At 44.7% G+C, this 23456-nt stretch overlaps 1 protein-coding gene across 3 annotated transcripts in view; it reads right to left on the bottom strand.

Moving 5' to 3' along the window:
- Nucleotides 1-23456, bottom strand: part of LOC121628836 (phospholipid phosphatase-related protein type 5-like) — a 139378-nt gene that overhangs the window by 10350 nt on the left and 105572 nt on the right. For all 3 annotated transcript variants that reach the window (XM_041968214.1, XM_041968213.1, XM_041968215.1), the window contains one exon: nucleotides 4460-4636. In XM_041968214.1, the coding sequence (XP_041824148.1) occupies nucleotides 4460-4636 (177 nt within the window). The remainder of the gene's footprint in view (nucleotides 1-4459; nucleotides 4637-23456) is intronic.

The raw sequence follows: 23456 nt of genomic DNA, 5'->3' as shown, positions 1-23456 counted from the left end.
ATTCATTCATTCATTCATTCATTTATTCATTCATTCATTCATTCCCTCATTCATTCATTCATTCCTTCATTCATTCATTCATTCATTCATTCATTCATTCATTCATTCATTCCCTCATTCATTCATTCATTCCCTCATTCATTCATTCATTCATTTATTCATTCATTCATTCATTCATTCCCTCATTCATTCATTCATTCATTCATTCATTCATTCATTCATTCATTCATTCATTCATTCATTCCTTCATTTAGTGCCCTTGGTTAACATTTAAAGTAAAGAACAAACAATATGAGTTCCAAAGATGGAGGGAGAAACAGAGGCCACTCCCCTGCAGGTTTTCCAGAACCTGAACCAGAACTAGCAGATTCCTCTGAATGGTCTGAGTTCAGTCTCCAAACACAACCAGATGTTGGCAGCTGTTTAACTCCAGAGCCAGAAATAGATGCAGATTATTCTGCCTACCAGTACAACGCCTGCAGCAGGCACAGAGAAAACACTGAAGAAATGGAAACAGCCTTTCTTTCTTTCTTTAGAGCCTGAGTCAGATTTCCATGCATCACTCTGCAGCAGTGATGCTGTAAAACAGTCTGACTGAAGCTGGGTCCAGCTGGACTTGTTTTAACCGTTGCTGAACACATGTATGACTGAAGTACAGCAAGGACTCTCACCTTCGAGTTAAAGCATCTATCCTACAGTTACTGATACGTTTTCCAGTTTTTATTTCTTGCCAGTGGGATCTTTATGAAACTATGATGAAGTGGTTCAGGAGGTTTTTTCACACATGGATCTGACCCCAGAGAGACCAAACTTTGGGATGTTCAGGACAAGTCTCACACTAGACCCTGCTGAACGTATGCTGCAAGAAACCAGATGAGCAAATGAGTCTACACCTCAGGGTTTGCTCCCAGAAGTACCCAGAAGCATCCCAAGCTCCTCCCCCTTTCTCTGAAGCTCCGCCCATCCCCGGAGGAACTTCTTTTAGATGCTGGTATCCAAGAACACTTGTTTTCTGGGCACTGTCCAGATCCTGATCATAGGTGATGGAAAGTTTAAAAGCTAGGAAAATGTCTCATCCCACCCTGAATCCCCCTTGTCACTCATGAACACAAGACACTTACAAATCTTAACAATAGGTTGACCCGCTGTAATGTCCAAACGGTGTACGCTGGAGGTCTTCTAAAGCCAATAAAACAATCCCATCTGCAAACAGTAGAAACATCATTCCAGGACTGGACTCTATCCTTACAGAGTTGGAACTTCCTCCTCCAGAACTGACTTCATTTTTGGTGTGATAAGTTCAACACGGAGCTAAAAAATATAGCATCACACAGTTTCTGCATCAGGGGACTTTCAAGGGAGTTTTTGTCGGGTGTGTAGTACATACTCGACTTCACAAGCATGATTATGATCCTACTTCCACCGCCAGCAATTGGTGGTTGGTTGTGACCTTCTCTCCAGAGCCGCCACCCCAGTCTGATACAGTTATGTAGAGACTGGTCACTGCCCTCTTCCCTTCACACAACACTGAATAACTGTGTTACCCAAACCCACCTGGTAATGTCACCTCTGGGTGAATCCCATCTGTACCCAGAACATCCCAAAGAGGAGATTTACTGTCACAGTCCAGTATCCATCCATCCATTGTCTGACGCTTATCCGGAGTTGGGTCACGGGGGCAGCTGCCTAAGCAGGGAAACCCAGACTTCCCTCTCCCCGGCCACATTAACCAGCTCATCCGGGGGGATCCCGAGGAATTCTCTGGCCAGTCGAGAGATGTAGTTCATCCAGCGTGTCCTGGGTCTTCCTCGGGGCCTCTTTCCGGTTGGATGTGCCCGGAACACTTCACCAGGGAGGCATCCAGGAGGCATCCTGATCAGATGCCCGAACCACCTCATCTGGCTCCTCTCGATGCAGCAGAGCAGCGACTCTACTTTGAGCCCCTCCCGGATCACCGAGCTTCTCACCCTATCCCTAAGGGAGAGCCCGGCCACCCTGCAGAGAAAACTCATTTTAGCCGCTTGTATTTGCGATCTTGTTCTTTCGGTCACTACCCACAGCTCGTGACCATAGGTGAGGGTAGGAACGTAGATCTACCGGTAAATCGAGGGCTTTGCCTTTTGGCTCAGCTCCCTCTTCACCATGACAGAAGTCCGCATCACTGCAGATGCTGCACCGATCCGCCTGTTGATCTCCCACTCCATCCTTCCCTCACTCGTGAACAAGATACGTGAAGTCCTCCACTTGGGGCACGACTTCATTGCCGACCCGGAGAAGTCATTCCACCATTTCCCAGCTTAGGACCATGGTCTTGGATTTGGAGGTGCTGATTCTCATCCCAGTCGCTTCACACTCGGCTGCGAATCGCTCCAGTGAGAGCTGAAGATCACAACCCGATGAAGCCAACAGAACCACATCATCCGCAAAGCATAGCAGAGATCCAATCCTGAGGCCACCATACCGGATCCTCTCAAAACCTCGGCGCGCATAGAAATTCTGTCCATAAAAGTTATGAACAGAATCTGTGACAGCAATGTGGACCAAGCTCTGACACCAGTCATACAGGGACTGGATAGCTCGTACAAGAGGGTCCGGCACTCCATACTCCCGGAGTACCCCTCAAAGGAGGGGTCAGCCAAGACAGCCCTACAGCATCCAGAGCATTAAAGAACTCTGGGCGGACATCATCCACCCCCGGGGCCCTGCCACCATGGAGCTTTTAACCACCTCAGCCCCAGAGATGGGAGAGCCAACACCAAGGTCCCCTGACTCTGCTTCCTCATCGGAAGACGTGTTGGTGGGATTGAGAAGGTCTTCGAAGTATTCCCTCCACCGTCTCACAACGACCCGAGTTGAGGTCAGCAGCCCTCCAACTCCACTGTACACAGTGTAGATGGGGCACTGCTTTTTCCCTCCTGAGCTGCCAGATGGTGGACCAGAATCTCCTCGAAGCTGTCCGGAAGTCATTCTCCATGGCCTCTCCAAATTCCTCCCATGCCCGAGTTTATGCCTTAGAGACTGCCGAAGCTGCATTCTGCTTAGCCCGCCGATACCCATCAGCTGCCTCTGGAGTCCCACAGGCCAAAAAGGCCTGATAGACATCTGAGTCAACTCACCACAAGGTGGTGATCAGCTGATGGCTCCGTCCTTCTCTTCACCCGAGTGTCCAAGACATGCAGCCGCAAGTCTGACGATACGACTACAAAGTCGATCATCGAACTGCGGCCTAGAGTTTCCTGGTGCCAAGTGCACATGTGAACACTCTTATGCTTGACCGAGGTGTTAGTTATGAACAATCCATGGCGAACACAGAAGTCCAACAACAAAACACCACTCGGATTCAGATCAGGGGGGCCATTCCTCCCAATCATGCTCCTCCAGGTCTCGCTGTCATTGCCCGCATGGGAATTGAAGTCCCCCAGCAGAACAAGGGAGTCCAAGGAAGGAGTGCTCTCCAACACCCCCTCCAAGGACTCCAAAAAGGGTGGGTACTTTGAACTGGTATGTGGTGCATAAGCACCCACAACAGTCAGGACTCGTCCCCCACCGGAAGGCGGAGGGAGACTACCCTCTTGTCCACTGGAGTAAACCCCAACGTACAAGTGCCAAGTTGGGTGGCAATGAGCATGCCCACACTTGCTCGGCGCCTCTTACCAGGGGCAACACCAGAATGGAAGAGAGTCGAGTCCCTCTCAAAGACAGTGGTTCCAGAGCCCGAGCCTGCATTGAGGTGAGTCCAACTATATCTAGCCAGACCCGCTTAACCTCGCACACCAGCTCAGGCTCCTTCCCTACTAGAGAGGTGACATTCCACAGTCCTAGAGCTAGCTTCTGCAGCCGAGGATCAGACAGCCAGGGTCCCCTTCCTCTGGCAGCTGCCCAGCTCACACTGCACCCGACTCCTATGGCCCCTCCTGCAGGTTGTGAGCCCACAGGAGGGGGGGGGCCCATGTCACCCTTTCAGGCTGAGCCCGACTGAGCCCCATGTGTAAAAGGCCTGGCCATCAGGCACTCATCTCTGTGCCCCACCTCCAGGCCTGGCTCCTGAGGGGGGCCCCGGTGACCCATGTCCAGGCAAGGAAAACCTGGGTCCATGGTTTGTCGTCATCATAGGGGTGTTTTGAGCCGCACTTCGTCTGGTTCCTGCCCTAGAGACCTGTTTTTCCATGTGTGACCCTTCCACGGGCATAAAGCCCCCGATAACATAGCCACTAGGATCGTCAGGATGCGCAAACTTCTCCACCACGGTAAGGTGGTGGCTCAGGGAGGAGCACACAGTCCAGTAAAGGCCAATAAAAAGCCTGCTCCCAGCATCCAGAGCAGATACAACAGTAGTTTAGCTTCCATTTTTCTGAATTTATTCTATCATTTATCTATTTACCACTTTGTGTGTGTGTCCCATCACATCCAGCCCCCCCTTTCCCCCAGCCTCCCCACACAAACAGAGCTAATGCGTTACCAGGAAGGTGGCGATGGCGGTGCCGATGATGAAGCCAGCGATGACGTCTGACCAGTGGTTGCGGTATTCAGCCACACGGTTCAGACCGGTGAGGAAGGCCAAACACATGAGCCCGAGGGACAACACCGGTTTGGCCAGACGGGTGCCCTTCGCCTGCACAGTGCACGTCACGTACATCTGTCAAGAAGAAGAAAGGATCAGAACATTTACATTTTGTTTTTATTGGAAAATATCTGGTTTAATTAAATTACACTTGGCTGAGGAAAGGATTCACTGCCTTTGGCTTGTCTTTAAAAACTGGAATTTTAATGAATATCCATGTGTCATGTGTAACAGGCGGAGGTGAGGACCCAAATGCAGGCAGTCAGGCAGGAGGCAGAATTGGTGCAGGTGACAGGTTTATTTCCCAGAACTTGAGACAAGGAACCACACACGACAGGGATAACTCCAGTGAACAAAAACTACACATGACCAAATAAGGATCTGACAATGAATGACTGAAAACCAGGGGTACTTATACACAGAAGGAGTAACAAGACACAGGTGAAGTGGATGACTAATCAGGCCAGGTGATCTAATGAGGCAGAACAGAAATCACAGGAAAACAAGAGGCAAAAAACCAAACATGACAAAACTGAAAGCTAAAGCATGAACATAACTATAAACCAAGAACACTGAACTAAACATGACAAAAACCAAAATCCTAAACATAATCAAAACACCCACCAAAACCCAGAAACCGTGACACCATGAGGTTTTTACAGATTGATTCACCAAACATAGCGGCTATGAAAAGGCTAGATACATTTATTTATATAACACAGTTCGACAACAGGGTGGTTCAAAGAGCTTTACAGAAACAAAACATCAGAAAATAAGAAGCAAAGTTTAACATTAAAAACAACAAAAAGGAAAAATAAAGAACGCTGGATAAAAACAGCATTAAAACATGATAAAGTTTAAAATTCCAGCTTAAAAGAACCAGAGGCCGATCTGGACTCTAAATAAAAACTGTTTCAGCTGATCTGAGGCTTTCTGGGAGTTTGTTCTAGACATGTGGAGCATAGAAGCTGAATGCAGCTTCTCCATGTCTGGTTCTGACTCTGGGAACTGATAAGAAACTGGATCCAGATGACCTGAGGGTTCTGGTAGGTTCATACTGGGTCAAGAGGTCTCTGATGTATGTTGGTCCTAAACCATTCAGAGCTTTCTAGACCAGCAGCAGAACTTTAAAGTCTATTCTCTGACGGACCGGCAGCCAGTGTAAAGACCTCAGAGCTGGACTGATGTGGTCCACTTTCTTGGTCTTAGTGAGGACTGGAGCAGCAGAGTTCTGGATCAGCTGCAGGTGTCTGACTGATGTTTTAGGTAGAACCTGTAAAAACACTGTTACAATAATCAAGTTTTATTATAACCACTATGCAAATTTTCAACTGTGAAACAAACAAAACAAGGACATGAAAAGTGAAAACTTGAACATGTATTTGCTGTCTGATAAGGTGGGAGACTTTGCAGCAAGCATATGAGTTTAGTGTATTTCTGTCCATTTTGTTTGGGCTTCTGTTAGCCCTTTAATGCATCATCTCTCCATACAGTTCATTTACATACAGAGACCCACTGTGTCACCATGTGGTCACAGCTTTTACCCAGACCGTACTGCACACAATCTAAAACTTGTCTTCTGCCTCCTAGTGGATAGTTTTTGCACTTCAATAATCCTGGCATATCACACAACAATAAACCGTAAATTTATCCAAGGGTCAAATAAAGGTTTGAAAAAACAAACTAGAATTCACACCAGGACAGTCTGGGGGATAAAAAATGTCCCATCTTCCTTTGGTTTGGCTTTCATCCTACTCTTTACTGACCAAGCCACCTGGACAACGTTGTGCAGTTATAACATCTGCTCACTAGGGGGCAGTGTTCCACAAAACAACCACTGACCAAGAAGAAAGATGAAGAAAATCTGGCTCATTGATTGACCAGAACTGAAAATGTCTCAGTGGAAGTAAAAAAAAATGGAGCAACAATAAACTTCAGCAGTCTGGTTTCTGGTTTAACTTTGGTGTTCAGACCTGATCCGGTTTCCACCAGAATCTGTCCAGCATGAGCAGGAGAGGCAGACAGATATCCACCATGTAGATCTACATCACCTCCTCTTTTTGGTCCACTGGATGCTCCATGGTGACCAAGAAGTTCTGGTCTTAAAATATTCATGGAGTCTTTTTCATTAATCAGTGGAGTTTAAAATCAGTGTCCTCAGCGCGCTTCTAAGCAGCTTTTCCCACCAGGTGAGTGCAACATTCTTGATGATTTCAGTCAATAATAAAACCAAATACAGGATCTGAGGAAAAGTCCACGTGTCTCAAGAAGGTTAAATAATGTCTGCAAGGTGAGAAAAGGAAGAAGACTTTCTTGGACGAAAACAAGCTGAGCGTGACATTCTTCAGTTAGCTTTCAGCAGATAGAGAGCAGCACATCTGGAGCGATGAGCTCTGAGCAGACAGATGGAAGATAAAGTTGTCTGGCCACAGTTACAGTAGATGATTGAGCTGCTCCTGCCTCAGAGACTTCGGCTTCTACTCCTGGATTTATGGACTCTGTGCTGGGAGGTAGTGTAAGGCCATCTGTCCAGTGGACTTTTCAGGATAATGAACCTTAGTTTTAAGAGAAAATCCAGAAGATGGAGAGAAATGGACTGAAGTAGAGCATCATCCTTCAATTTTCCTAGACTAGCTCAGCCTGAGATGAGCTGCTGTAAATAATAAATGATTATCATAAGTCCTGCATAGCCAGAGGACACACCACAAACCGATTACATCAATCTGTCACACTGAAGCTATCCTAACTGAATCTGTTCCAACATTAAATGTCTGTTAATATAATAATGAACTCCTTTTTTCTTTCTGTCCCTATTAGTTTCAGTTCAGGCTTCCATTGCTGACCGATGCGACCGATTATAACCAACCACCACCTGTTCTTGAACTGTAGTTCTCAAACTGTGGTACTGGTACCGCTGGTGGTACAAGTTGTGTGTGAAGTTGAATTTATGCTAACTTAGATATGTTATACTGGTCGGGCAACTATGTTGGATTGCAGTTGGATTGCAAGTTTAACCCATAAGAGCCCGACGTGACATATTTGTCACATACAGTTTCTGAGACATTTTGCTTCAATTTATGGTAAAAACTTTGCTCCAAATCCTGTTGAACACAATCTGATACTTGTCTTCTGTCCCCTAATAGATACCCAGAAGCAGAAAACCATATTATAATATTTTTTAATATATCACATGGTAATAACTGGTAGACACCCCCCCAAAAATGATCATTTTTGTTACATTTAGTTAAAGGGCCAAATAAAGACTTCATGTTTAAAAAAATGGACTTTTCTTACCATTTTTTCTTGGGTTGGGCCTTAATGGGTTGATCAAAGCAGACAGAACTAAGAGCTAATCTAGAAGCTGCAAGCGAACTATAGTTAACACAAAACACCTGGATAGCTGCACATGGATGCAAACTAAAAACTAAAGCAAATCATCTAGATAAAATAAAATAATACGCCACACTTAATTTAAAACAACTTTAACCTACATTTTCATATATGAAATAGCCTAAATGTGGTATAAAAGTAAGTAAAATTGTGTTTTGAATGTCTGGGATCACCAGAGTTTTGTGATATCAAAATGGGGTTCCAAGCTAAAAAAGGTTGGGAACCACAGCTCTAGGAGTTTGTATCCCAATGTATTTATTTGGTGACATAAAATCTGTTCTGTTTGTCTTCAGGTTACCATCACAAGGACATTTGATCTGAGTTGGCATCAATATTAATATAAATAAATGCATGTAAACATAAAAATGCCTGCAATTATTTCTGCATAAAATAGGAAAGTTATGTTTTAAGTATGAGTTTTTAAATGTAGTTTAACAATGTTAAACTGCATTTAACAATGTTCTACTAACTACTAACAATGTTCAATATTATCTGCTGACAGAAAAATAAAAGGGTAAAATGATTGTTCTGACTAAAACTAGAAAAATAAAATTATGTTTTCTTGGACTAAAATAAAGACTAAAATGCTCGACTTATAGTCGACTAAAACTTGACTAAATAAAAACGGGATGAGGCTGACTAAATGTGATAAAAATTTAAACTGGACTAAAACTGAGACTAAATTTAAAAATGGCTGATAAAATTAACACTAGTGTCACAGTTCTTTTCATCACACTCATTTGCATGTGACTGTGAGATATCCCACATTAATGTAGCAGCTGTAATCTTATTTATTTTCCTTGGATGTTAATCTTTCCTCACCCTCACCTTTAGATTAATTTAAATATAATTCTTTATTATTTAATTTGTCTATTGCTGATTTTAAATATTTAGGCTGACCCTGACAAGAGGGAGGCAGGAATGAGTTATCAAAAGACAGTAAACAAGAGAAAAAAGAGAGTGAAGAGAAGAAAAAAATAAGGCAAGGATATACCAGCTCCAAGGTAACAGCATCAGCTGTTCAATCTAAACAGAAAACTATCAGACAAGCAGCTCCCCACCTGTAAGGATTCAGAAAAACACCCGCAACTTAACAAAAAACCCAAACTGACAACCATCAGAAGCACCTATTAGAAGACAAACTCTAAAAAAGCAACAAAGAAATGAACAACAGAAACACAAAGAAAAACATGTAGCTGTTGGTGATTAAACCCACAACTCGACACAGTGACTGTCTCAGCACGCAGGTTAGGAGATAACAGGAATGAAGAGTGATCAGTCAGTGTGACCACAAAGATCAGAGCCGGCCCAGGGAGCCCCAGGATCCAGGAGACCAGCCCCACCCCAGAACACGTCTCCCAGCCAGCCCGCCACCCAGGATGGCCCCGCATTCACTGAGAGGGGGCAGAGGAAGGACCCATCCAGAGCGCCCTGTGGCCCTGGGAGGCCAGGGACGGCAGCCACCGACCCCACCAGGCACCGTTAAAACATATGTGTGTGTGTGTGTGTGTGTGTGTGTGTGTGTGTGTGTGTGTGATAATTATTTACTCATTGACTTATTGTCACTACTACTACTGCTACTCTCTCTCCAGTCTTCTGCTGTCACTGATTACATTTGTCAGGCATGAGAACACGTCTTCCCTCTGTTTTCAGTGTTTTATTCACCAGTGGGAACCAGTTTGAGGTGCAGAGCCTCTAGGAAATGTCACAGGAAATGTGAAAACAAAAAGAAAAAAGCCTTTTTTTCATGTTCTTATTCATAATTTACACCTGTTACCTTACTTCTTTAGTCCAGCTAGTTTCCAGCCAGCTTTCAGTTTCCAGCCACTTTCAGCCAGCTGCCAGTTTCCAGCCAGTTTCAGACAACTTCCAGTTTCCAGCCAGTTTCAGCCAGCTTCCAGCTAGTTTTCAGCCAGCTTCAGCCAGCTTCCAGCTAGTTTCCAGCTAGTTTCAGCCAGCTTCCAGCTAGTTTCAGCCAGCTTCCAGCCAGCTTCCAGTTTCTAGTCAGTTTCAGCCAGCTTCCAGCTAGTTTCCATCCAGTTTCCAGCCAGCTGCCAGTTTCCAGCCAATTTCAGCCAGCTTCCAGTTTCCTGCCAGTTTCCAGCCAGCTGCCAGTTTCCAGCCAATTTCAGCCAGCTTCCAGTTTCCACCTAGTTTCAGCCAGCTTCCAGCTAGTTTCCAACCAGTTTCAGCCAGCTTCCAGCTAGTTTCCAGACAGTTTCAGCCAGCTTCCAGCTAGTTTCCAACCAGTTTCAGCCAGCTTCCAGCTAGTTTCCAGCTAGTTTCAGCCAACTGCCAGTTTCCACCCAGTTTCAGCCAGCTTCCAGCTAGTTTCCAGTCAGTTTCCAGCCAGTTTCAGTCAGCTTCCAGCTAGTTTCCAACCAGTTTCCAGCCAGTTTTAGACAACTTCCAGTTTCCAGCCAGTTTCAGCCAGCTTCCAGCTAGTTTCCAGCCAGCTTCCAGTTTCTAGTCAGTTTCAGCCAGCTTCCAGCTAGTTTCCAGCCAGTGTCCAGCCAGCTGAAAGTTTCCAGCCAATTTCAGCCAGCTTCCAGTTTCCACCTAGTTTCAGCCAACTTCCAGCTAGTTTCCAACCAGTTTCAGCCAGCTTCCAGCTAGTTTCCAGACAGTTTCAGCCAGCTTCCAGCTAGTTTCCAACCAGTTTCCAGTCAGCTTCCAGCTAGTTTCCAACCAGTTTCAGCCAGCTTCCAGCTAGTTTCAGCCAACTGCCAGTTTCCACCCAGTTTCAGCCAGCTTCCAGCTAGTTTCCAGCCAGTTTCAGTCAGCTTCCAGCTAGTTTCCAGAGAGTTTCAGCCAGCTTCCAGCTAGTTTCCAACCAGTTTCAGCCAGCTTCTAGCTAGTTTCCAGGCAGCTTCCAGCTAGTTTCCAGACAGTTTCAGCCAGCTTCCAGCTAGTTTCCAACCAGTTTCAGCCAGCTTCCCGCTAGTTTCAGCCAACTGCCAGTTTCCACCCAGTTTCAGCCAGCTTCCAGCTAGTTTCCAGCCAGTTTCAGTCAGCTTCCAGCTAGTTTCCAACCAGTTTCCAGCCAGTTTCAGACAACTTCCAGTTTCCAGCCAGTTTCAGCCAGCTTCCAGCTAGTTTCCAGCCAGCTTCCAGTTTATAGTCAGTTTCAGCCAGCTTCCAGCTAGTTTCCAGACAGTTTCAGCCAGCTTCCAGCTAGTTTCCAACCAGTTTCAGTCAGCTTCCAGCTAGTTTCCAGACAGTTTCCGCCAGCTTCCAGCTAGTTTCCAACCAGTTTCAGCCAGCTTCCAGCTAGTTTCCAGCTAGTTTCAGCCAACTGCCAGTTTCCACCCAGTTTCCAGTCAGCTTCCAGCTAGTTTCCAGCCAGTTTCAGTCAGCTTCCAGCTAGTTTCCAACCAGTTTCAGCCAGCTTTGATCTAGTTTCCAGCCAGTTTCAGCCAGCTTCGATCTAGTTTCCAGCCAGTTTCAGCCAGTTTCCAGTCAGTTTCCAGTCAGCTTCCAGCTAGTTTCCAACCAGTTTCAGCCAGCTTCGATCTAGTTTCCAGCCAGTTTCAGCCAGCTTCCAGCTAGTTTCCAACCAGTTTCCAGCCACTTTCAGCCAGCTGCCAGTTTCCAGCCAGTTTCAGACAACTTCCAGTTTCCAGCCAGTTTCAGCCAGCTTCCAGCTAGTTTTCAGCCAGCTTCAGCCAGCTTCCAGCTAGTTTCCAGCTAGTTTCAGCCAGCTTCCAGCTAGTTTCAGCCAGCTTCCAGCCAGTTTCCAGCCAGCTTCCAGTTTCTAGTCAGTTTCAGCCAGCTTCCAGCTAGTTTCCATCCAGTTTCCAGCCAGCTGCCAGTTTCCAGCCAATTTCAGCCAGCTTCCAGTTTCCATCCAGTTTCCAGCCAGCTGCCAGTTTCCAGCCAATTTCAGCCAGCTTCCAGTTTCCACCTAATTTCAGCCAGCTTCCAGCTAGTTTCCAACCAGTTTCAGCCAGCTTCCAGCTAGTTTCCAGACAGTTTCAGCCAGCTTCCAGCTAGTTTCCAACCAGTTTCCAGCCAGTTTCAGACAACTTCCAGTTTCCAGCCAGTTTCAGCCAGCTTCCAGCTAGTTTCCAGCCAGCTTCCAGTTTATAGTCAGTTTCAGCCAGCTTCCAGCTAGTTTCCAGCCAGCTGCCAGTTTCCAGCCAATTTCAGCCAGCTTCCAGTTTCCACCTAGTTTCAGCCAGCTTCCAGCTAGTTTCCAACCAGTTTCAGCCAGCTTCCAGCTAGTTTCCAGACAGTTTTAGCCAGCTTCCAGCTAGTTTCCAACCAGTTTCAGTCAGCTTCCAGCTAGTTTCCAGACAGTTTCAGCCAGCTTCCAGCTAGTTTCCAACCAGTTTCAGCCAGCTTCCAGCTAGTTTCCAGCTAGTTTCAGCCAACTGCCAGTTTCCACCCAGTTTCAGCCAGCTTCCAGCTAGTTTCCAGCCAGTTTCCAGCCAGTTTCAGTCAGCTTCCAGCTAGTTTCCAACCAGTTTCAGCCAGCTTTGATCTAGTTTCCAGCCAGTTTCAGCCAGCTTCCAGCTAGTTTCCAACCAGTTTCAGCCAGCTTCGATTTAGTTTCCAGCCAGTTTCAGCCAGTTTCCAGCTGGTTTCCAGTCAGTTTCCAGTCAGCTTCCAGCTAGTTTCCAACCAGTTTCAGCCAGCTTCGATCTAGTTTCCAGCCAGTTTCAGCCAGCTTCCAGCTAGTTTCCAACCAGTTTCAGCCAGCTTCCAGCTAGTTTCCAACCAGTTTCAGCCACCTTCCAGCTGGTTTCCAGCCAGCTTCCAGCCAATTTCCAGCTAGTTTCCAGACGGTTTTTCTGCCAGTTTCAAGTTACTTACCAGCTAGTTTCCAGTCAGTTCCTCTGTTAACTGTGAGGAAATGATATAGTATTTCTGAAGTAGCTGCAAATTTTATATATTTAATATTTTAAACCAAACTCCTGCTCAGATTTTACCTGTATCATGTGGTTTTATTGTGGATCATTTTAACAGCAAACTTAAGTCAGCTATCGATGCTCTAGCTCAAGTTAAAGAGCTTAAAAGAAATTGCAGGAGAGTAGAAAGGAAATGGAGGAAAACAAAATTAATCATTCATTTAGAAATTTTTAGAAACAGTTAAACAGGCCAGAATGCTTCATTTTTCCAATCTTATTACAGAAAACAAGAATAACCCCAAATTTCTTTTTAAAACAATAAATCTTTTAATAAACACAAATTTTAATAAGTCTTCCATGCCTGCATCAGACGCTGCATGCGAGGACTTTGCAGGCCACTTCAGAAGTGAAATCAGCGTTATTAGATCCAGACTTTTATCTCAATGACATTTTGATTTTAACAGACCTGAAGCTTTCATTTTACCAGAGGAAACACTGGAAAGTTTGTCCGGTTTAATGGGAAGATGTGTGGTCGAGTTTTCTCCCAACTTAACACAACAACCTGCCTTTTAGACCCAATTCCCACATCACTTTTAAAAACATTTTATAGTTTCTTTGAGCCTGAGCTTTTAGACGTTGTAAATTACAGACAGGCGTCTTCCCTGCTGCCTTTAACACAGCGGTGTTAAGGCTCCTTCTGAAGAAGAGTAATTTAGATCTAGACATTCTTGATAACTACCGACCTGTATCCAACTTACCTTTGTTAAGTAAAATTATTGAAAAACTTGTCTTTATGCAGTCACATGAGTTTTTGCATAAACACAATATTCTAGAAAAATATCAGCCTGGTTTTAGGGCAAACCACAGTACCGAGACTGCTCTTTTAAAAATTACTAATGCTCTTAGATTTAACTTAGACAACAAAACTTAATCACACTCACCTTCTTAAGACTATAGAAGATGATCTTGCTCGCTGGAAATCTCTACCCATTTCACTCATGGGGAGAGTCGCCACCATAAAAATGATGGTTCTACCCAAAATCAACTATTTGTTTTCTATGATTCCTATGAAACCCCCCTCTACCTGGTTTAAATCGCTAGAATCACACATCTCCCGATTTCTCTGGAAAAATAAACCGCCCCGGATCAGTTTAAAAACTTTACAGAAGCCGAAAGATAGAGGAGGATTAGACCTGCCTAACTTTCAACATTACTTCCTAGCTAATAGATTGCAATATGTCCTAAAATGGCTCAAACCTAGTCCACTAGATGACCTGTGGATAGACATAGAACAAACATTTTGTGACAATTTGGAAATTTCTGATCTTCCTTTTTTCAGCTTAAGTATAAAAAAGCAAAAGTGCTTTAAAAGTGTCAACATCAGCACTTCTCTGACAGCCTGGTGGGAATTTCTCAATGAAACCAACTCCTCAATAATACCATGTAAACTCACACCCATCTGGAACAATCCTGATATTCTACTAAACAAAAATATGCTAAACTTTAACCAATGGATTAACAAAGGAATTAAATACTTTGAACATATTATCCATAACAGAAACATTTTATCTTTTAATACACTCTCATCACAATATGGGATTAACAGCAACAGATTCTTAGAATATCAACAGCTCAAAACCGTAATACACACAAAATTCCCCCTTCACCAAACAGATCTGGAACTTCCTCCAATAGTAGCAGATTTTATGGACCTCTGTACCCCTAAATTACTTTAAAAAATATACAGATTAATGTTAAAAATAGATGACTCAAATTCCCTACCTACTTCAAAATGGGAGATAGATTTATCCATCAATCCTAGTCAACCATTTTGGTTACAAATATCTCTTTATGCCTTTAATATGACAGACAGCCCAAATTTACAACTCATACAATACAAAGTCCTCCATAGAACGCATTATACAGGACAAAGGATGTTCAAGATGGGTCTTAATCACTCCGATATCTGCACACAGTGCACATGTAACACAGCAGATGATTACTTACACGCTTTATGGCTTTGTGCACCTGTCCAGAAGTTCTGGAATAAGGTCTGTGAGGGTTTATCAACATGGGTTAGATGTAACATTCCTGCATGTCCAAAACTTTGTTTACTGGGTGACCTAAGTGACATTAATATAGACACTAACAAAGCACATATGGTCCTCACAGCCTTATGTATCGCAAAGAAAACTATTCTAGTGAACTGGAAGTCTAAAAACAATCTAAATATTAACCAGTACAGAAATCTGCTGTTGGATCACATCAGTCTAGAGTCTGTATCGGCATCCATTAAACACCAATCAGTTAACTCATGCATATTAACACGTGCATGCTCACAAACGTGCTCGTCTCTCCATCCGCTTCTCACTAGATGTAGCTGATGTTTGTGTGTTGGTACGTTCATCTGCAGGTACGTTTGATGACTATTGTAATTTTTTATATCATCATCATTCTATCTTTCTTTCGGTATCATGTAGTATTGTGGTAGTTTATGTTGTTGTTTTTTTTTTGTGATATGTTCTGGGCAGCATAGACAACTGTTATTTCCACATTTTAATCCTGTCCTTTTCTCCCTTTTTTTTTTTTTTTTTTTTTTTTTCTCTCTCTCTCTCTTCCTCTATCTCCCTGTCAGGTTCGGCACTGACATATAAGACTAAAGAAAATAAGATTACAATAAAAATAATAAAAATATCAAGGGCAGCCATGTATATAACATGTCTCCCTTGGTAGAGCAAATCTGTCAAGCAAAATATGGCACACAGACCACCGTTCTGTATGTTAGGATGCTGGACAGGACAGGGTAAAAAAAAAGAAAAAAAAAAAAAAGATTTAACTTAGACTCACAGAAACTTTCTGTCCTGGTTTTACTGAATCTTAGTGCCGCCTTCGATACAGTTGTTCACCAGAGATTACTAGACAGACTCAGAAGTCTGGTGGGCTTCTCAGGTACTGTTCTTAAATGGTTTTACTCCTATGTCACAGATTGAAAATATTTTGTAAGTACATGCTCCTTAAGAATCCATGAAGTCAAATGCGGGGTTCCCCAAGGATCGATTTTATGCCCAATACTTTTTAATCTGTACATGTTACCTCTTGGGGATGTCATCAGGAGATATGGCATTGATTTTCACAGCTATGCTGATGACACACATGTTTACATCGCCATGTCTCCTGATGACCTGGAGCCAGTTAACACTTTTAAACTGTATTTTAGATATAAGGTCATGGATAGCTGAGAACTTCTTACAGCTCAATCAGGACAAAACTGAAGTTTTAAATATCAGTCCTGAAGACAAGAGAGAGATTATTTGATCAAAATTACAGTCCTTCTAAGTGTGTGAAAAACCTGGGTGTTCTTTTCTACTCTGAGCTGGATTTTATTCCACACATCAGAAATATAACAAAAACAGGATTTTACCATCTTAAAAACATCAACCAGAGTCAGCCCATTTCTCTCTCTTGCCAGCACGGAGGTGCTGATCCTTTTATTTCTAGTAGATTAGATTACTGTAATGCCCTGCTTTCTGGTCTTCCCAAAAAGTCCATTTCAAACCTACAGCTACTTCAGAACTCAGCAGCATGAGTTCTGACAAGGACCAGGGGATGGGAACACATCACACCGGTTTTAAAATCGCTGCTTTGGCTCCCCATGCGTTTCAGGATTGATTTTAAGGTTCTTACGGTTGTTTATAAATGTGTTAATGGTCTTGGGTCTTCTTACTTATCTGACTTGCTTTTAAATTATGAACACCTCTGAGGTCCTCTGGTACCGGTCTCTTAGTAGTTACAAGAGTAAGGACCAAACCCTACAGCAAGGCCTCGTTACATTGCTATGGCCCTCAACTGTAGACCAGCCTGCCAGAGAACCTCAAGGCTGCAGAGACTGTTCATGTTTTTAAAAAGAGGCTTAAGACCTACCTTTTTAGCTTAGCTTTTAACTAAATTTTATTTGATCTTAATTTATTTTTCATTTTATTTCATGTTATTTTATTTTCATTTTACACAGCTGTATTACTTCATTCATTCATTCATTCATTCTTAGCTGTTCTTATTGTGTCTTAAGTTTATTTAATCTTTGTTTCAACTCCAGTGTTTTCCTTGTGGGGATCCTCCACGCTGGAGGTTTTGCCTGCTCAGTGTGGGGGTTGTTGCCATGGGGATCACCCTTGTCTGTCTGGCTGGAGCCCTGCACAGCAGCCTTTTGGCTGTGGTGTGGGCCCCGGTCTGCTCTGATTGGGTTGGTTGCCGTGGTGGCAGCCACTGTAGGGCATGAGTGGACTGGCTCCCGGTGTGGTTGGATCCCAGGAAATTTTTTAAATTTAGAGACAGAAAGTAGGGAATCGTGTTTGTGCAGAATGAAACATGAAATGTTTTTATAAAGTTTGATTTGATTAGATTTGATTTACTTTCCAGCCAGCTTCCAGCTGAAATTCAAGCCTGCAGGGGACACTGTCTTTAAAAACATTATCTGCATTGGTGTGAAACCACATCATGCAGTCACATTTTATAACTAATCTGCAAGACAGCAGAAACATCAGAAGTGGCCAAATCCACAGTTTGGCATCATTTGTGGAAAAATAAATCAAAACGATTATCTGAACCTGACTTCTGAAAATGAAATCATAAAACCCCAAGCCGTTCTTTTTGCTAGTTTTAGTCCACCTGCTTTTTTTTTTTTTTTTAGTCTCCAGAAGCTGAAGCTTTTAATCTCAGTATAAACCAGTGTGTAGCAGCTGTCAGATTGGGAGGTAAAATGATGTAAAATGAATGTATGAATAGATATAGCAGCATAAAGGCCGACCAGAAGAAGAAAGCAGAATTTATTACTGCTGGAGGTTTAAGGGTTAAAGTTTTGTCACATTAATTTGTCCAGTTAGATTTGTGCCCCTGAAAAAGTTATAGACAGAGCTGAAGACAATCTAGACAATCTGAACGGCTTCAACAATGAAGTGAAGCAGCAGCTAACCTCCACCCCCACAGCCATGTGACACGTATTAATATCAGATCTGGCCTCCTTTTACTGCAGATGTAGTAAACTTGGAAGAGTTGAGGGAAGGAGAGTCTCACACAGAAAACATCCTGTTTATAGCAGCAAGAACACATCTGTGTTTAGCTCTAATCTCTTATCTCAGCGGATGGTCTCTACGGGTCTAATTGTAGTTTTCATGTGAGTGCACAATCTCCTCCAAGACCAGATCAGAAACTTTTTAATTCTTTGATTTATTTATTCCTCATCTCATTAGAATTCAGAGAAATCATGTTTTCTTTCTGTGTAAAGTGGCTTTGCAGCGCAGTAATGGAGTTATTTAATCCTGGGCTATTTATAGCTCTTTTCTCTTAACGGATGAATGAAAATCATCCGTTTGCGTTTTTATAGCTTTAAGAACTGAACGCACCGTGAAGAAGGACCATGGTCCATATTTCTCTAGGCCATTCCTTCGCACATGACGTGTAATACATCTGCTGTTTGACAAATATTTGGATTCACATTATTACACAACAGTCTTAATATTGATGATGTTGGAGTAAATCATGGTCAAATGTCACCATTAAACATTTATTTCTATTCTGCTTTATTGCAGATGGAGAGTTTCGCATGCAACAATCCTGACATTTTAAGGGAATCAGAAGCCTAAACGATCTGAATCTTTATCATTTTGCCAAAAGCAACAAAGTGCAGAGAACGGCTTTCTAGCTTGGCCGTGGTTGCCCTGGTAACAGTGGAGTTCTGTAGGCGCAGAGTCTCCGGAGGATGTCAGTAGAGACGTCTCTCTGTCTCTGTTTTCCTTCTGTCATAAACATAAACAAACATGTAATTTGGCACTGGACTCAAGTCCGACTAGAGTTAATCCAGCAGACTGGATTCAGGTCTGACTCTTGTTCATCCAGCTGACCGGACTTAAGTCCGACTAGAGTTCATCCAGCAGACTGGATTCAGGTCTGACTCGGGTTCATCCAGCAGACTGGACTCAGGTCCGAATGGAGTTCATCCAGCAGACTGGACTCAGGTCAGACTCGGGATTATAAAGTAGACTGGACTCAAGTCCAACTAGAGTTCATCCAGCAGACTGGACTCAGGTCCGAATGGAGTTCATCCAGCAGACTGAACTCAGGTCCGACTAGAGTTCATCCAGCAGACTGGACTCAGGTCCGACTCTGGATCATCCAGCAGACCGGACTCAGGTTTGACTAGAGTTCATCCAGCAGACTGGATTCAGGTCTGACTCGGGATCATCCAGCAGCCCTGACTCAGGTCCGACTCGAGATCTTCTAGCAGACCGGACTCAGGTCCGACTTGGGATCAACAGCAGACCGGAGTCAGATCTGACTCGGGATCATCCAGTAGACCAGATTCAGGTCTGACTCGGGTTCATCCAGCAGACTGGACTCAGGTCCGACTAGAGTTCATCCAGCAGACTGGATTCAGGTCCGACTCTGGATCATCCAGCAGACCGGACTCAGGTTTGACCAGAGTTCATCCAGCAGACTGGATTCAGGTCTGACTCGGGATCATCCAGCAGCCCTGACTCAGGTCCGACTCGAGATCTTCTAGCAGACCGGACTCAGGTCCGACTTCGGATCAACAGCAGACCGGAGTCAAATCTGACTCGGGATCATCCAGTAGACCGGATTCAGGTCCGACTCGGGATCATCCAGCAGACCGGACTCAGGTCCGACTCGGGATCATCCAGCAGACCGGACTTAGGTCTGACTCGGGATTATCAAGTAGACTACACTCAAGTCCGACTAGAGTTCATCCAGCAGACTAGATTCAGGTCTGACTCGGGTTCATGCAGCAGACTGGACTCAGGTCCGAATGGTGTTCATCCAGCAGACTGGACTCAGGTCCGAATGGTGTTCATCCAGCAGACTGGACTCAGGTCTGACTAGAGTTCATCCAGCAGACTGGATTCAGGTCCGACTCAGGATCATCCAGCAGACCGGACTCAGGTTTGACTAGAGTTCATCCAGCAGATTGGATTCAGGTCTGACTCGGGATCATCCAGCAGACTGGACTCAAGTCCGACTAGAGTTCATCCAGCAGACTGGATTCAGGTCTGACTCGGGATCATCCAGCAGACTGGACTCAAGTCCGACTAGAGTTCATCCAGCAGACTGGATTCAGATCTGACTCGGGATCATCCAGCAGACTGGATTCAGGTCCGACTCAGGATCATCTAGCAGACCGGACTCAGGTCTGACTCGGGATCAACCAGCAGACAGGAGTCAGAACTGACTCGAGATCATCTAACAGACCGGATTCAGGTCTGACTCGGGATCATCCAGCTGCCTGGACTCAGGTCTGACTCGGGATTGTCAAGTAGACTGGACTCAGGTCTGACTCGGGATCAACCAGCAGACAGGAGTCAGAACTGACTCGGGATCAACCAGCAGAACGGAGTCAGATCTAACTCGGGATCATCCAGCAGACCGGATTCAGGTCCGACTCGGGATCATCTAGCAGACCGGACTCAGGTCTGACTCGGGATCAACCAGCAGACAGGAGTCAGAACTGACTCGAGATCATCTAGCAGACCGGATTCAGGTCTGACTCGGGATCATCCAGCTGACTGGACTCAGGTCTGACTCGGGATTGTCAAGTAGACTGGACTCAGGTCTGACTCGGGATCAACCAGCAGACAGGAGTCAGAACTGACTCGGGATCAACCAGCAGAACGGAGTCAGATCTAACTCGGGATCATCCAGCAGACCGGATTCAGGTCCGACTCGGGATTATCCAGCAGACCGGATTCAGGTCCTACTCGGGATCTTCTAGCAGACCGGACTTAGGTCCGACTCGGGATCAACCAGTAGACAGGAGTAAGATCTGACTCGGGATCAACCAGCAGACAGGAGTCAGAACTGACTCGAGATCATCCAGCAGACCGGATTCAGGTCCAACTCGGGATCATCCAGCTGACTGGACTCAGGTCTGACTCGGGATTGTCAAGTAGACCGGACTCAGGTCTGACTCGGGTCAACCAGCAGACAGGAGTCAGAACTGACTCGAGATCATCCAGCAGACCGGATTCAGGTCTGAGTCGGGATCATCCAGCTGACTGGACTCAGGTCTGACTCGGGATTGTCAAGTAGACCGGACTCAGGTCTGACTCGGGTCAACCAGCAGACAGGAGTCAGAACTGACTCGAGATCATCCAGCAGACCGGATTCAGGTCTGAGTCGGGATCATCCAGCTGACTGGACTCAGGTCTGACTCGGGATTGTCAAGTAGACCGGACTCAGGTCTGACTCGGGTCAACCAGCAGACAGGAGTCAGAACTGACTCGAGATCATCCAGCAGACCGGATTCAGGTCCGACTCGGGATCATCCAGCAGACTGGACTCAGGTCTGACTCGGGATTGTCAAGTAGACTGGACTCAGGTCTGACTCGGGATCAACCAGCAGACAGGAGTCAGAACTGACTCGGGATCAACCAGCAGACCGGAGTCAGATCTAACTCGGGATCATCCAGCAGACCGGATTCAGGTCCGACTCGGGATTATCCAGCAGACCGGATTCAGGTCCGACTCGGGATCTTCTAGCAGACCGGACTTAGGTCCGACTCGGGATCAACCAGTAGACAGGAGTCAGATCTGACTCAGGATCATCCAGCAGACCGGATTCAGGTCCGACTCGGGATCATCCAGCAGACTGGACTCAGGTCTGACTCAGGATTATCAAGTAGACTGGACTCAAGTCCAACTAGAGTTCATCCAGCAGACTGGACTCAGGTCCGACTCGGATTCATCCAGCAGACTGGATTCAGGTCCGACTAGAGTCCATCCAGCAGACTGGATTCAGGTCCGACTCAGGTTCAACCAGCAGACTAGACTCAGGTCCGACTGGAGTCCATCCAGCAGACTGGATTCAGGTCTGACTCGGGTTCATCCAGCAGACTGGACTCAGGTCTAACTTGGAATCATCCAGCAGACCGGACTCAGGTCCGACTCGGGATCATACAGTCTGCTGGATTTGGGAGCAAAAACTGAAAAATAAGCAGCAGCTGCATTTAAACGATCCTGGAGCCTAACAGCTGAAATGTTCAGACTTTACTTTTCAGAGTTTTCTCGTTGTGGTTCTGTGTTCAGTTTTGCATTTAAAGGTTTCATTTAAATGTTAAAGAATACAAAAGCATAAAAATCTTTTCTAGACACTCTGAATAAAACTTTCTTACCAAGACAAACTTTTTATAATTGCTATTTTATCCTTGAACAACTTAGAGTGATTTTACAAAACATTCTGTGATGAATAAAGCAACTCTTTTCCTAATAACTTCAGAACAACTTTTCATTTAGAGCCTGTATATACATTTTTTGGGCTACTCTTATTTTGCTGACAGTGCGAAATATCAACAAGTTTATAAAGTTGCAGCCGTCATACTGTTTGCCTATTCTGTGACTGAGGATGTTACTAAAAAAAGTTTTCTTTAACCCAACAGGTTACTGCACTGCATTGCCAATGGTAGTCCAGTGGTATGCAGATTTGTGACAGACTAAAATCCTATAAACTGTTTCTTTTTCATAGCTGATAAATATACAAATTCAAATGTTAGGTTATTTTTTTTCGTTCCAACAACAAGTAAAATCGTATTCATGCAGAAGCAAAAAGGTCAGGTTGTAGGCAGTTTGTGTGATTAAGGATTTGTGGAATATATACTACTCCTAATTTTATTTATTCATTATAATTATTTGTCGATGTTCAATAAAAAGGTAGTTTTGTGTGTATGCATGGTGGTGGGGTTGGGCAGAGACAATGAGCAAATGAGCAACGTCTGTGTTTGTTGAATGGGGGGTTGGTGGAAAGAGGGGTGTTTGTCCAGGGCGTAAAACAAGCCCGGACCGCCACTCGCTGATAGGACGACACCCCTGACCGAGCCATTCTGCTGCAGATGAAGTTCTATGTTTGGTGTGCCCGACGTGACCAATACATCATAAATAAATGCAGTTCAGCTTTCACACACTGTGTTTATGTGTTGAACATGATGCCGGTAAGCCTGCAACTCAAAACTTTGTGTTATTTTCTGTTATGTGTGTTTCTGTGGACTTCTGTGGACCAGTTTTGAGCAGAACTCCCCCTTCGCCTGTTTGCATGTCCACAGTCACAGTTCATGTCCCTGGTATTATGACCTGTTAACAGATCAGACTGGTTGGACTATGATGTCTGGGAGGATGTATAAATAACCCTTCATCACCGGGCTAAGGTGATTTCCCCTCTGAGTCACTGTGGCTTCATAAAGCTGTGACATTCCTAAAACTTTTGTACTCAGATAAACAGAAGAAGACCTCTGCAATGCAAGTAAATACATCTATCCCTGTCCTTGTGCAAGTTTTTCTGGATCCGTCCTCAAGTGCTCTGCTTAAAGACAGACATGAGAAACTGCCTGCATGTTGACTGCATCAGAGAAGATTACGTTGAGTGCATGACGTGGAGTGATGAGGCTGATATGACAGGGCAGCACATCCATCTCTCCTTGTTCTGAGCAGAGCTGCTCAGTCAGAGAAACTCGGACCTGCAGAGCCAGCACTGATGAACGGAGGACATAAGAGAAAGATTTGATTCCCAGTTCCTATCAGCTAGATGTGTGACAGCCTCTTGATTCTTTTCATTCACTTTGCTGGGCTGCAGCTGTAGTGGTAGCTGATGGGTGGAA

This window comes from Melanotaenia boesemani, chromosome 18 (assembly GCF_017639745.1).
Source record: "Melanotaenia boesemani isolate fMelBoe1 chromosome 18, fMelBoe1.pri, whole genome shotgun sequence".
Taxonomy (NCBI): domain Eukaryota; kingdom Metazoa; phylum Chordata; class Actinopteri; order Atheriniformes; family Melanotaeniidae; genus Melanotaenia; species Melanotaenia boesemani.
This window is presented reverse-complemented; position numbering and strand designations above follow the sequence as displayed.